The sequence below is a fragment of the Lathyrus oleraceus genome, chromosome 3, assembly GCF_024323335.1.
Source record: "Lathyrus oleraceus cultivar Zhongwan6 chromosome 3, CAAS_Psat_ZW6_1.0, whole genome shotgun sequence".
NCBI lineage: Eukaryota > Viridiplantae > Streptophyta > Magnoliopsida > Fabales > Fabaceae > Lathyrus > Lathyrus oleraceus.
Window position 1 is genome coordinate 222602844 of NC_066581.1, and position 13629 is coordinate 222616472.

The 13629-nt window shown below is 34.3% G+C and overlaps 1 protein-coding gene across 1 annotated transcript; it reads left to right on the plus strand.

The window, feature by feature from the left end:
• The first annotated feature begins 1997 nt into the window (after positions 1-1997).
• Positions 1998-3602, plus strand: LOC127130524 (uncharacterized). Its single transcript, XM_051059516.1, has one exon. The coding sequence runs from the start codon at positions 1998-2000 to the stop codon at positions 3600-3602; it is 1605 nt and encodes a 534-aa protein (XP_050915473.1).
• Positions 3603-13629: the final 10027 nt, after the last annotated feature.

A 13629-nucleotide genomic window follows, 5' to 3' on the forward strand; every position in this document is an offset into this window, starting at 1 on the left:
AATCTAATAGTTCAGATCCATTCTCATATTCTCACATAAAATTATCATTCGCGTAAACACTTTGGTAGTAATATTGTCAAAATTGTTTCAGGAATTATTTTATTTCATAAAATAGTATGAATTTTTCTATATAAATATGAATTGTAATGGTAGTGAAATGAGAAAAATTAAATTTCAATAAGTCAAACTTCTAGACAATATATATTATGGGTTCTAGTCAAAATTCAATAAGTCAAACTTCTAGTCAAATTAAATTAAATTTTTCTATATAAATATCAAATAGTATGAATTTTTCTATATAAAGAACCGGACCTCTAAATTGTTTGGGCCGGCCCTCTAAAACGAAATTTATTATGGGTTCACTAATAAAAAATATATATAAAAAGAACAGGCCTATATATCACTTTTCTTAAGCTTACTATATAAACATTCCATAAAAAAAGATTTTTATCTAAAATAATTTTACTGTTATTAAAGTATTGTTGATATATTAATTATAAAAAGAATGTTTTATTAAATATTTTTCTATCACGCTTAATATTTTAAAGTTATATAAAAAGAGATTTCGTAAAATAGTTTTCAATTAGTTATCACTATACTTAATATTAGAAATTTAAATTATTTTATTATTTTAAAACTCATGATAACTCATGATAATTCAAGAAATGAGAAATGTAATTTGTGTTAGTTTTTGAATTAGTAATCACTATTGCAATGATTAAGTTAAAATATTAGCAGTTTAGTTTGGTTTTAAAAATATGTTTAGAAAAAATTGCGTATCAAAATAAATTCTGAAAAAGATATATAATTATATAAAATTTGAGATACAACGTTAAAATAGTTTTTTTAAATCAAATAAATTATATAAGAGTTAAGCTTTTTCAAAGAAAGTTATGACATGATTTTACTAAAAAAAAATATTAGAAAGATCAGTAAACAATATATACTTCTCATTATTTTAAAATTAATATTATTTTCATATATTTTATTTTTGAATTTTATTTAGTCTTCACAAATATTAATATTTTAGATTATTTAAATTTTAAACAAAAATACTAACAAAAATTCTAAATGTTAAGAATTTAGTTTAGTTTATCGAATTTTCTTTTAAAAGAAAGTGTTTCATTTTTCAATTTATATTAATTAATTTTTGGTTTCAACAAAGTATGTGATGTCACATATGAAATCATGTGGTGTGGTTCGTGGCTTAAATCATTATTACATTATAACACTCCTCAAATATTAAATACATTTAAATTATAATTTATATTTGTATGCTAATTAAATATTAAATATGATTGTAACAAATATTTTAATAATAATATAATTGTTGCAATAAAATTAATTTGACTTTTTATGGAATTTTTCCAAATTAAGCTTAATAGAAAAAAAAATCAATAAGGTGATCTTGATATGGAATTTTTAATTCTTACACGTAAATTAAATCTAACTATTAATATTAATAGTTCTCATTTCTCAAATTTTTTTCACCGGATACACTCCATATAAAAGAGTATTTTGATTATCAAGATGTTAATAAAATGAAACCATAATTTTTCAATTAATAAGATTGATTGATTAATAAATCTAAATAAATTTATATTGAATATAAAATATATTTACATATTTTAATATAAAGAAATTATAACTATTATTTTAACAAAGTTTTCTAGAAGCAGTGATAGTTTACTTTATAAAAGTAAATTCTTAGATGTTACCATTGTTTGTTTATGTATTTTTTAAATAATTTTTGTATTTATATTTTGCCGTTGCTTTATACCCTTTCTTTGATTGCTTTTATATATTTATTTGTTATTATTAAATATAAAAATTGTATGTATGATATATATTTAATTAAACAAATGTGGGAACATTTTTTCACCCAAATTATATTAAATTGACACATATTTTATCAATTACTAGTATATATAACTAATGTATCTTGAATCTTAAATTGTACGACAAAGTTAGGATTGTATTCTATTTATTTATTAGAGATGAAAATTTTCTACAAGATTTTCTCTCCTCTACTCTTCATCAAATTTTTTCTTTTCGTATTGTTTATTAATAATGCTAGAACAAATGCAACTCGCTTTCATATATCAACACCTCAGAAAATTTTGCCACTTGAAAATTTTAATCGTGTTATAAGAGAAAACTCCATCGATTTTGAAAGAGAGAGAAACCATTATTCGTTGCAATTTGGTAATGTTGACGGTATTTCAAAACCACCCCCTTCAGGTCCTAGCAAAGGTCATAACCCTATCCTTTTAGATAATGTTGACGGTATTTCAAAACCACCCACATCAGGCCCTAGTAAAAGTCATAACCCTGTCCTTCTTGGTAACGTTGACAGTATTTCAAAACCACCTCCATCGGGTCCTAGCAAAGGTCATAACCCTATCCTCTTTGATAATGTTGATGGTATTTCAAAACCACCTCCATCAGGTCCTAGCAAAGGTCATAACCCTATCCTTTTGGGTAATGTTGAAGGTATTTCAAAACCACCCCCATCAGGTGCTAGCAAACGTCATAACCCTACCCTATTGGGTAATGTTGATGGTATTTCAAAACCACCTCCATCAGGTCCTAGCAAACGTCATAACCCTATCCTCTTTGGTAATGTTGATGGTATTTCAAAACCACCTCCATCAGGTCCTAGCAAAGGTCATAACCCTATCCTCTTTGGAAATGTTGATGGTATTTCAAAACCACCTCCATCAGGTCCTAGCAAAGGTCATAACCCTATCCTCTTGGGTAATGTTGAAGGTATTTCAAAACCAGCCCCATCAGGTGCTAGCAAACGTCATAACCCTACCCTCTTTGGTAATGTTGATGGTATTTTAAAACCACCTCCATCAGGTCCTAGCAAAGGTCATAACCCTATCCTCTTTGGTAATGTTGATGGTATTTCAAAACCACCTCCATCAGGTCCTAGCAAAGGTCATAACCCTACCCTCTTTGGTAATGTTGATGGTATTTCAAAACCACCTCCATCAGGTCCTAGCAAAGGTCATAACCCTATCCTCTTTGGTAATGTTGATGGTATTTCAAAACCACCTCCATCTGGTCCTAGCAAAGGTCATAACCCTATCCTCTTGGGTAATGTTGAAGGTATTTCAAAACCACCCCCATCAGGTGCTAGCAAACGTCATAACCCTATCCACTATGTTAATGTTGACCGTATTTTAAAACCACCGCCATCAGGTCCTAGCAAAGGTCATAATAATATCCTTTCAGATAATCTTGACGGTATTTCAAAACCACCTCCATCAGGTCCTAGCAAAGGTCATAACCCTATCCTCTTTGGTAATGTTGATGGTATTTCAAAACCACCTCCATCAGGTCCTAGCAAAGGTCATAACCCTGTCCTCTTGGGTAATGTTGAAGGTATTTCAAAACCACCCCCATCAGGTCCTAGCAAAGGTCATAACCCTATCCTCTTTGTTAATGTTGACGGTATTTCAAAACCACCTTCATCAGGTCCTAGCAAAGGTCATAACCCTCTCCTCCCGGATAATGCTGAAGGTATTTCAAAAGCACCCCAATCAGTTCCTAGCAAAGGTCATAACCATATCCTTCCTACAAAGGTTTATACATGATTTATGGATCGATGTTGTGTTGCATTTTTATCCAATAATTTTGTAGGAGTTATTTATATGTTTTGAGTTGTTAGTTAAATAAAAGGTTATACTTATAAATGGTTGTAGAATGATTATTAGTGTCATTTTAATTAATAATAATAAAAATCCTCTATTTGTTTAATTTATTTTGATGAGTTATTTTTTTTATATTTGGCTCAGTTATTTAGCTTTTTTTCTTGTGACGTGGGATTGCAATATTTCATATTTATTTAATCATAAGCGTCTTATTAATATGACACTTGATATGAACTTTCCCTTTGTTAATAGTCATTAAAAGGAGAATATTTCAAGGGAATTGAATTATTAACCTCGTAGATAACAAAAATTTGATATATAATTTTTACATGGATTTTTGACGTGTAACAAATTATTGTTAAATTATAATATTAAAATTTTTAATCAAAATTTTCATTTATAATATTTTTACCTTACTCTTTATGAGTTTTAAGAGAATTATAGAACCAAACTGAATTGTTGTTAAATAACCGAACGATTTTCTTTAGTTAATCAAATGATCTACAATATTTTAACAGTTCGATAACCTATCTGATTGGTAATCCATAGTTAACTGAATCTGAATTGAACCGCAATTAACTAACCATATTTATAATATAGTATTACTTATTTATGTTAACTTGGTTCATAACATTTTATCATTAAATTTTTTTAAAATATAAAAATTTATTTATTTAGAAAATTAACTTTTTTAACAAATAATAATATTTAATTTTTTTAACATACGATATAAGTGCACAAATAATCTAAAGGTTCAATCAATTATTTAAAAAAATTATTTTTGAAGTGAATTACTAATAGGGATGTTCATGGGTGCGAGTCGACCCACGAACACGCTGATCCAAACCAAACCAACATATAAATTAGCTGAACTCATTCGTTTATGGGTATACTCAACGCATCCCATAAAAACCTATATAGTTTTGGTTCGGGTATCAAGTATGAATTTTTAAACTTGCGGATCCATTAATGCAACCTATTGATGTGCCTTTAGCAATTTCTTATAATTCTTATTATTATTTTAAATAAAAATATAAATATAATATCTCATTAATAACTATAAATTTTAAAAAAATGTTTATTCTCTAGCTATAATACTACTAGTCCAATGAGTTTATGTAATTATAAGATTAAATAATATTTCTTATTTTCTTATATATAATTTACAACTTTTGTATTTTATGGAAATAACGTGTCTTTTTGAATTTTATACTATCATCAAGTGTTATGTCAGGTTGATGATTTTTATTAGATATTATAAGATGTGTCACTCTATTTAAAACATTTCCAACCTCTATCTTTAACTGATGTGAGATTTTAGATCTTCCTAATACACCTCTTCACGTCCATCAATCCATTGTGCTTAGTTCATAAATATAAAGAAATGACAGTCTATGGTCCGATCGGTAGACTCTTATATAATATGTAAGAACATATTTGTATGGCATATTTCATTATATATATATATATATATATATATATATATATATATATATATATATATATATATATATATATATATATATATATATATATATATATATATATATATATATATATATATTGCCTATCCTATCAGAATGGTAATTTTATGTGAGAATATGAGAATAAATTTGAACTATTAGATTTAAAATAAATTGGTGACATTATGTGTCATATTTTTGACTATCAAATTTCTCTCTCCTCATACTCATTTATTTTAAATCTAATTGTTCAGACCCATTCTCATGTTCTCACATAAAATTATCATTCTCGTAAACACTTTGGTAGTAATATTGTCAAAATTGTTTAAGGAATTATTTTATTTCATAAAATAGTATGAATTTTTCTATATAAATATGAATTGTAATGGTAGTGAAATGAGAAAAATTAAATTTCAATAAGTCAAACTTCTAGACAATATATATTATGGGTTCTAGTCAAATTTCAATAAATCAAACTTCTAGTCAAATTAAATTAAATTTTTCTATATAAGTATCAAATAGTATGAATTTTTCTATATAAAGAACCGGGCCTCTAAATTGTTTGGCCGGCCCTCTAAAACGAAATTTATTGTGGGTTCACTAATAAAAAATATATGTAAAAAGAACAGGCCTATAAATCACTTTTGTTAAGCTTACTATATAAACATTCCATAAAAAAAATATTTTTATCTAAAATAATTTTACTGTTATTAAAGTATTGTTGATATATTAATTATAAAAAGAATGTTTTATTAAATATTTTTCTATCACGCTTAATATTTTAAAGTTCTATAAAAAGAGATTTCGTAAAATAGTTTTGAATTAGTTATCACTATACTTAATATTAGAAATTTAAATTATTTTATTATTTTAAAACTCATGATAACTCATGATAATTCAAGAAATGAGAAATGTAATTTGTGTTAGTTTTTGAATTAGTAATCACTATTGCAATGATTAAGTTAAAATATTAGCAGTTTAGTTTGGTTTTAAAAATATGTTTAGAAAAAATTGCGTATCAAAATAAATTCTGAAAAAAATATATAATTATATAAAATTTGAGATACAACGTTAAAATAGTTTTTTTAAATCAAATAAATTATATAAGAGTTAAGCTTTTTCAAAGAAAGTTATGACATGATTTTACTAAAAAAAAAATATTAGAAAGATCAGTAAACAATATATACTTCTCATTATTTTAAAATTAATATTATTTTCATATATTTTATTTTTGAATTTTATTTAGTCTTCACAAATATTTATATTTTAGATTATTTAAATTTTAAATAAAAATACTAACAAAAATTCTAAATGTTAAGAATTTAGTTTAGTTTACCGAATTTTCTTTTAAAAGAAAGTGTTTCATTTTTCAATTTATATTAATTAATTTTTGGTTTCAACAAAGTATGTGATGTCACATATGAAATCGTGTGGTGTGGTTCGTGGTTTAAATCATTAGTACATTATAACACTCCTCAAATATTAAATACATTTAAATTATAATTTATATTTGTATGCTAATTAAATATTAAATATGATTGTAACAAATATTTTAATAATAACATAATTGTTGCAATAAAATTAATTTGACTTTTTATGGAATTTTTCCAAATTAAGCTTAATAGAAAAAAAAATCAATAAGGTGATCTTGATATGGAGTTTTTAAATCTTACACGTAAATTAAATCTAACTATTAATTGTCAGCGACCCAATTGTGGCAGGTCCCGCCAGGGATAACAAAATTGTCAGTATCCTCTGCATCCTCTTCCAGAATAGCAACAGCTTCCTCAGCTCGATCGGCGTGGATGAAACCTCCACTCTTGAACAACCCTTTTTCATTGAAGACCCTAGAAGAATAGCCAATGCCAACTCGGGACTTATTATCTTCAAGCTCAATCATCTTTCCTAAACCAGCGACTGCACCACATTCAATGGCCAGTTTCGCATCACGATAGGAAGCAAATGAAGGAGACTTCTTCTCAATTGGCTCAGCAATAGATAAAGCTTGGAAAGGAGTTCCAACTTCATTCTCAGCATCAATATATGAGAAAGAAGATAAGTGGCTAACCAGGAGAGCCTTTTCTCCCCCTACCACAACCAGTTTCTTATTCTTAACGAATTTCAGCTTCTGGTGTAGGGTGAATGTCACGGCGCCAGCCTCGTGAATCCATGGTCTACCAAGGAGACAACTATAAGATGGATGGATATCCATAACCTGAAAGGTAACTTGGAAATCACTTGGTCCAATCTTGATTGGGAGATCAACTTCCCCAATCACGGTCTTACGCGACCCATCAAAAGCTTTCACAACAACACCACTCTGCCTCATGGGAGGCCCTTGATATGACAATCTAGAAAGAGTGGTCTTTGGCAATACATTCAGAGATGATCCACTGTCCACCAGCACATTGGACATGGCGTCATTCTTGCAATTCATGGATATATGTAAAGCCATGTTGTGGTCTCTTCCCTCCTCAGGGAGATCAGCATCACAGAAACTCAAAGTGTTGCAAGCAGTAATGTTTGCAACAATACTGTCAAACTGTTCAATAGTGACGTCGTGATCGAAGCTACATCCAAAACTTTCTGTAGAGCCTCCCTATGGGGTTCTGAATTCAGAAGCAACGATAATACGAATATCTTGGACGACGTTTGTAGAAGCTGGTCTACAACGTTGTACTCACTCTTCTTGATGAGCCTCAGCATCTCATCACAGTCTTCATTCACAGTGCTACTAGGGCCAACAGAAGAAGTAGGAGTTTTTTGTACAGAGGAGGGTTTCGCAACAGCAAGTGCCGGGTTCGGAGGATTAACAACATTCCCCACCGGACGCTCAACAGAATCAGCCCTAGCCTGAGGCTTCGACGCTGAAAATACACGACCACTACGGGTCAATCCACTCACATCCGCAATGCTAACAACAGAGGATGAAGGCAAAGGCACTTCTTTCCCATCTTCCACAGCAACAGGATTATAGCAAAAGGGAACTACTTTGTCTGAAGAATAAGGCACAGGGCCTGCAGGCTTAATCACCAAAGTGGGAGATACTTTCTGCTTGCTGCCATCATAACAAATGACAACAGGCTCAGGAATCTTGAACACAGGGGAAATCACATTCACTTATGGTTCGTCTTCATCAACATTTCTGTTCTGAAGAATCTCAATAGTCCCCTCATCCAACAGCTCTTGCAGCTCTCTACGCACTTGGCGACAACCCAGACGATTGACAGAGCAGATACGGCATTTGTCATGGTCGTGCTCCATATGACTGTAATCACACAGTAGACGATGCAACTCAACCAATGACTGTCGAATATGACTAACATATTTGACTTTGTATTTGCCAGGACAACCCTAGACCATGTTAACCGACTTCCCATGCTCGGGCAATGGGTTCTTCGTAACATTGGGGCCTGAGTCCTCAAAGCTCAGAATGCCGCATCTCATAAGGTCTTGAACCTTAGTCTTCAATGGATAGCAATTGTCAACATTATGACCGGGAGCACCTGAATGATAAACACAATGCTGGTCGGGCTTGTACCACCACTGCGGGTTAGCCGGTACAACCGGAGGATCCCTTGGAGTAATCAACTTCCGCTCTATTAAAGAGGGATACAGCTCAGCATATGACATAGGAATCGGATCGAAAGTGATCTTCTTCCTCTCATAATTCAAATTAGCTTAATTACTGTTGTTGCGAGGCTGGTAGGCCTGTTGCTGAGGGCGGTGCTGTTGCTGATACTGTTGAGATTGCTGTTGATTATGTTGCTGATGCTGATATTGTTGACTGTCACGAAAGACAGGTGCAATATGAGCCACCTGGTGCTGATTGCCGGCATGACGCACAGGCTTCCTCTTGGAAGAGGGTCTTCTTGGTTTAGCATGGGATTGCACAACATGTGCCTCCCCATCTTTCTTCTTAGCAAATGCTCCATACCGCTGGCTAGAAGAGCCTTCATCCTTAGATAAACGTTCTTCACGGACTCCTTCCTCCAATCGCATCCCCATGTTCACCATCTCGGTGAAGTCAGAGGGAGCGCTAGCGATCATCCGCTCATAGTAAAATGAACTCAAAGTCTTTAGAAAGATTTTGGTCATTTCCTTCTCTTCCAGCGGAGGAGTAATCTGAGCTGCCAGCTCTCGCCATCTTTGGTCGTATTCCTTAAATGTCTCTTTGTCCTTCTGGGACATGGCTCTGAGCTGATCCCGATCGGGAGCCATATCCACATTATATTTGTACTGCTTGATGAAGGCTTCGCCAAGATCGTTGAAGGAACGGATGTTTGCACTATCCAGGCTCATATACCATCGAAGAGCAGCACCAGACAAACTATCCTGAAAATAATGAATCAGCAGTTGATCATTATCTGTCTGAGTAGACATTTTCCTGGCATACATAACCAGGTGGCTGAGCGGGCAGGTGTTCCCCTTATACTTCTCAAAGTCAGGGACTTTGAATTTGACAGGTATCTTAACACCGGGAACCAAACATAATTCAGCAGCAGGCTTGCCGAACAAATCCTTTCTTCTAAGGGTCTTCAATTCCTTGCGGAGTTCAAGAAATTGGTCATTCATTGCGTCCATCTTTTCATTAACATCTGGGCCCTCAGATGGCTCAGAATGATAGATGGTGTCGTCTACCCTGGGAGTGGTATGCACGACAGGAGGAGGCATTGCAAGGACCGGGCTAGATGCCGGCATGGAAGCAAATGTCGGAGCTGGAATATCAGGCATAAAACCAGAAGGCATACCCCACGGAAACCCGACTGGCATGGCTGGCATGAAATGGGCACTGGCAGCTGGCACAATTGAAGAAACCACTTCAGATATAACACTCCTCTGGGGAGGAGTTGCAGGCGTCGGAGACGGTTGATTCTGTGCAGCTAAGAATTTCTCCATCAGAGCAGTGAGTCTGGCGACTTCATCCTTCAACTCGCGATTCTCTTGTTCAAGTTGATCCATCACTCTTGCAGAGTTGGCTCTGGTGTAGTACCGATGAGTCAGTTTGTCTTCAAAATAAATGAAGAGCACAAAGTTAGGCCACAGACAAGAAGACCAGAACAACACCTGCTTATGCAAAATGATGCATGCAATGCTCGTGCACATGATTTGTTTTTATTTTCAAAGGAACTTTAGGGTATTATTTGCAATTTTGAATATTAAGCATTTAATCGCATATGGAAAATATCTCATCAAATATATTTGAGAAAAAGAAGTACAACATTGTCAATTATTACAAGAGAAAAGGAAAATAAACATCCTATGGATCCCTAGAAGCTCGGGATGCCGGAAGATAAGCTGCTCGAAGCCTCTTAATCTCTCTCTCGTATGCTGCTTCCATATCCGCCTTATCCTTGGCGAGTCTGTCATACCTCCTTTTCCAGAACTTAGAAGACTGAGGAAGTAGAGAAGTCCAGGTATCATCAGGATCATCAATGACCTGATGCTCGAGAAACTCGATCATGGCATCCTTCTCCTTGATTTGCTGAAGCAACTCTTCTCTTTCACGGATCCAGGCACGTGAAAGGTCTTCGTCTCTCAACTCCTCTACGCCTTGGTTAGGGAGGGTTGAAGGCCCAGCCACAACCAACGGTGTAGGTCTTGGATAATCATATGGCATGATATACTCAGATGCTCTCTTCCTCACCCAAGTAGTATACGGCTCCAAAACAATGCAGTTCTTAGGACCCAATTCACTTCTACCCTTCTTGTGAATCTTGCGCCAAGCGCGAACCATCCTGGCTTTCAGGCCTTGGGGATCTTTACCCTCCTGAAAGAACACACCTTCTAACAGAATGTTATTAGGTTTATCCTTTAGGGGGAACCCAAGCTGACGACGTGCTAATACAGGGTTGTAGCTAATCCCACCACATGTACCAAGAAGAGGCACATTGGAGAATTCACCACAAGAATCAATAATCTGGACACCGTCATATGCACGATCATACCAAGAGATATCATCATTAGTGAGAGACATAAGTCTCGTAGACCACCGTAGACATCCCTTGTTCTCCTTGAAAGCGACCGTCTGAGGTAAGTGAGAAATAAACCACTTATACAACAGAGGCAAACAGCACACAATAACACCACCACCCTTCGCATTCCTCAGATGCAAAGAGACATAGGCATCACCCAACAGAGTCGGAACGGGATTAAGAACAGAGAAGATTCTAATAGCGTTCACATCCACAAATTTGTCCATGTTGGGGAACAATACCAATCCATAGATGAGAAACACAAATATAGCCTCAAAGGCATCCTCACTCATGGTCTTCCCATAAACGGTAGCTTGAGCGATGAGGAACTCAGAAGGGAGACCTTGAATTCCACCTTTGGTCGTCATATGAGCTTTAACCAAGGATTCATCTATGTGCAACAAGTCTGCGATCTCTCGAGAAGTAGGAATACTCTCCAAGCCACTGAACAGCACCTGATCCAGAATCGAAATACCCACAAGATGCGCATACTCCTCCAGGGTAGGCAACAGCTGAAAGTCTGGAAAAGAGAAGCAATGATACAGAGGATCATAGAACTGCGCCAAAGTATTCATCAATCCTTCATCAACCTAAGTAGTCAGCAGAGGCAGAAACTTCCCATAACGAGCTTTGAAACCCAAGGGATCTAATACATAAGATGTCAGATTCCTTAACTCTTTCAGATCGGGTTGTCTAAAGCTGTACGTCTTTGTATGCCTTTTTGGTCTTTCCATATCTGAAAATTTTGCAAATAAACCCCTTAAGTTCCTTGAAAATTTTCTTTTTCTGATGATATGGATGCGGATGAATGCATGAATGCATGAATGCAACAACCACACTCAAGGATCAAGCAAAGCACACCAGACAAAGGTCATGGGATGGCTCGTATTATCCTTAATATCAATCATCCATTTTGGTGGATTATGGTTTTCACCTTATCGACACCCAAGTTCCATTGATATTAACGATATACGAACGGTTCAAACCTCCTTAATATCAATCATCCGTTTTGGTGGATTATGGTTTTCACCTTATCAACACCCAGGTTCCACTGATATTAAGGTTGTCTGAACGGATCAACCATGAATCACGGGTTTGTTGTGAGTCACGAGCATGGAGTCTCGGTTAAGAACCACCCAAAGGGAGTGTACTATGGTTTAAACCTGCCGAACATGTTCTACCAGAGGTTCCCATAGTCATCATCCCATCTTTCGAATATTATCGGAGGAACGAATACTCGTATTCCAAGAATATTCTCAAGAGAGACTCTTATTAGTGTAGTATCGCGTAACAATCGCATCAGATCTTACATCTGAACGACCTCCGCACTACGTCCTAAAAAATAGGCCAAGATGGGCTTGGTAAACTAAGGTCCTTGGTTTCTAAGGCACATGATTGGAAGAATAATGCCTAACCACAAATAACTTGTGTGACATTATTAGTCCAACATGACCTCCACCAAGTGAATGGACTCGCAAGTCAACTTGCTAAGGAATAACTCCACACAAGTCGACGAGACTATGCCATTCTCCTATCATAAGGTACACTCGAGTTCGGGTATAGAACTCATCTCACAGATCACCAAACAAGCAAGCAATTGATATATCAAGCAAATCAATCATTACAAACAATACATTCATCCCAAATTTGTACAAAAATATGTCATAAACAATATATCACAACAAATTATGAAAAGTTGGCAAACCCACTAGGAAGATAAATCCCCAGTGGAGTCGCCACTTTTCTGTAGCGGTGTACTCATCACTTTATGGTTTATTGATTAAACCAAAAGCAAAACATACAAGATAGAGTCGCCACCGCACTTTTATTTATCCGAAGGAATGGCTAAAAAGCGAACAAAAGCCTAAGAAGTTTTGCAAAGAAAACTAATAAAAGGGGTACAGAGATCTGGGTAAGGGGGTAATTATGCAAAGGGAAGGTGTTAGGCACCCAAAGCATCCTAGGTACTCCTAGGGAACCCTTTTCACAAATTGTTGCAAAAGATATTGTTTATGAAAAATACTTATTGTGCAAACATGAATGAAGGGATGAGAAAAGAATGTACAAATTTTATTATTTTTGTGTTTGGATGGATAACCATTGCATACGTACCTTTACAGGATCAAAACCTCGTAGTTCGGCTAAAAGATTTCCAAAATATGGGTGAATTGATTTTAAAACAAAAGCCCTAAGGTCTTTCGTTATCCACGGGAGAAAATTCAACCTATACAACCACAAGTCCACCATGTGAGAAAAGCTTCAACTTGCTAGTGAGGGACCATGCCCTATAATAAGCAAGGAAGTCTTATAATTCAATCACTAAGGACAAAAGGTGAGATTCACATCAACCACTAGAATAAATCAAACCTATGGCTAATGTATGAAAACTTATCAAGAAAGTGGACTTGAGCCACAAAACAATTGAATGAGTGGAATTAGTCAATTAGGATTATTCACAAAAAGGTGGTCAAAGTATGATTAGAATTCAATTTAAAAGAAGTATTATGAAAAATGAAGTCTGAAAATCAAAGG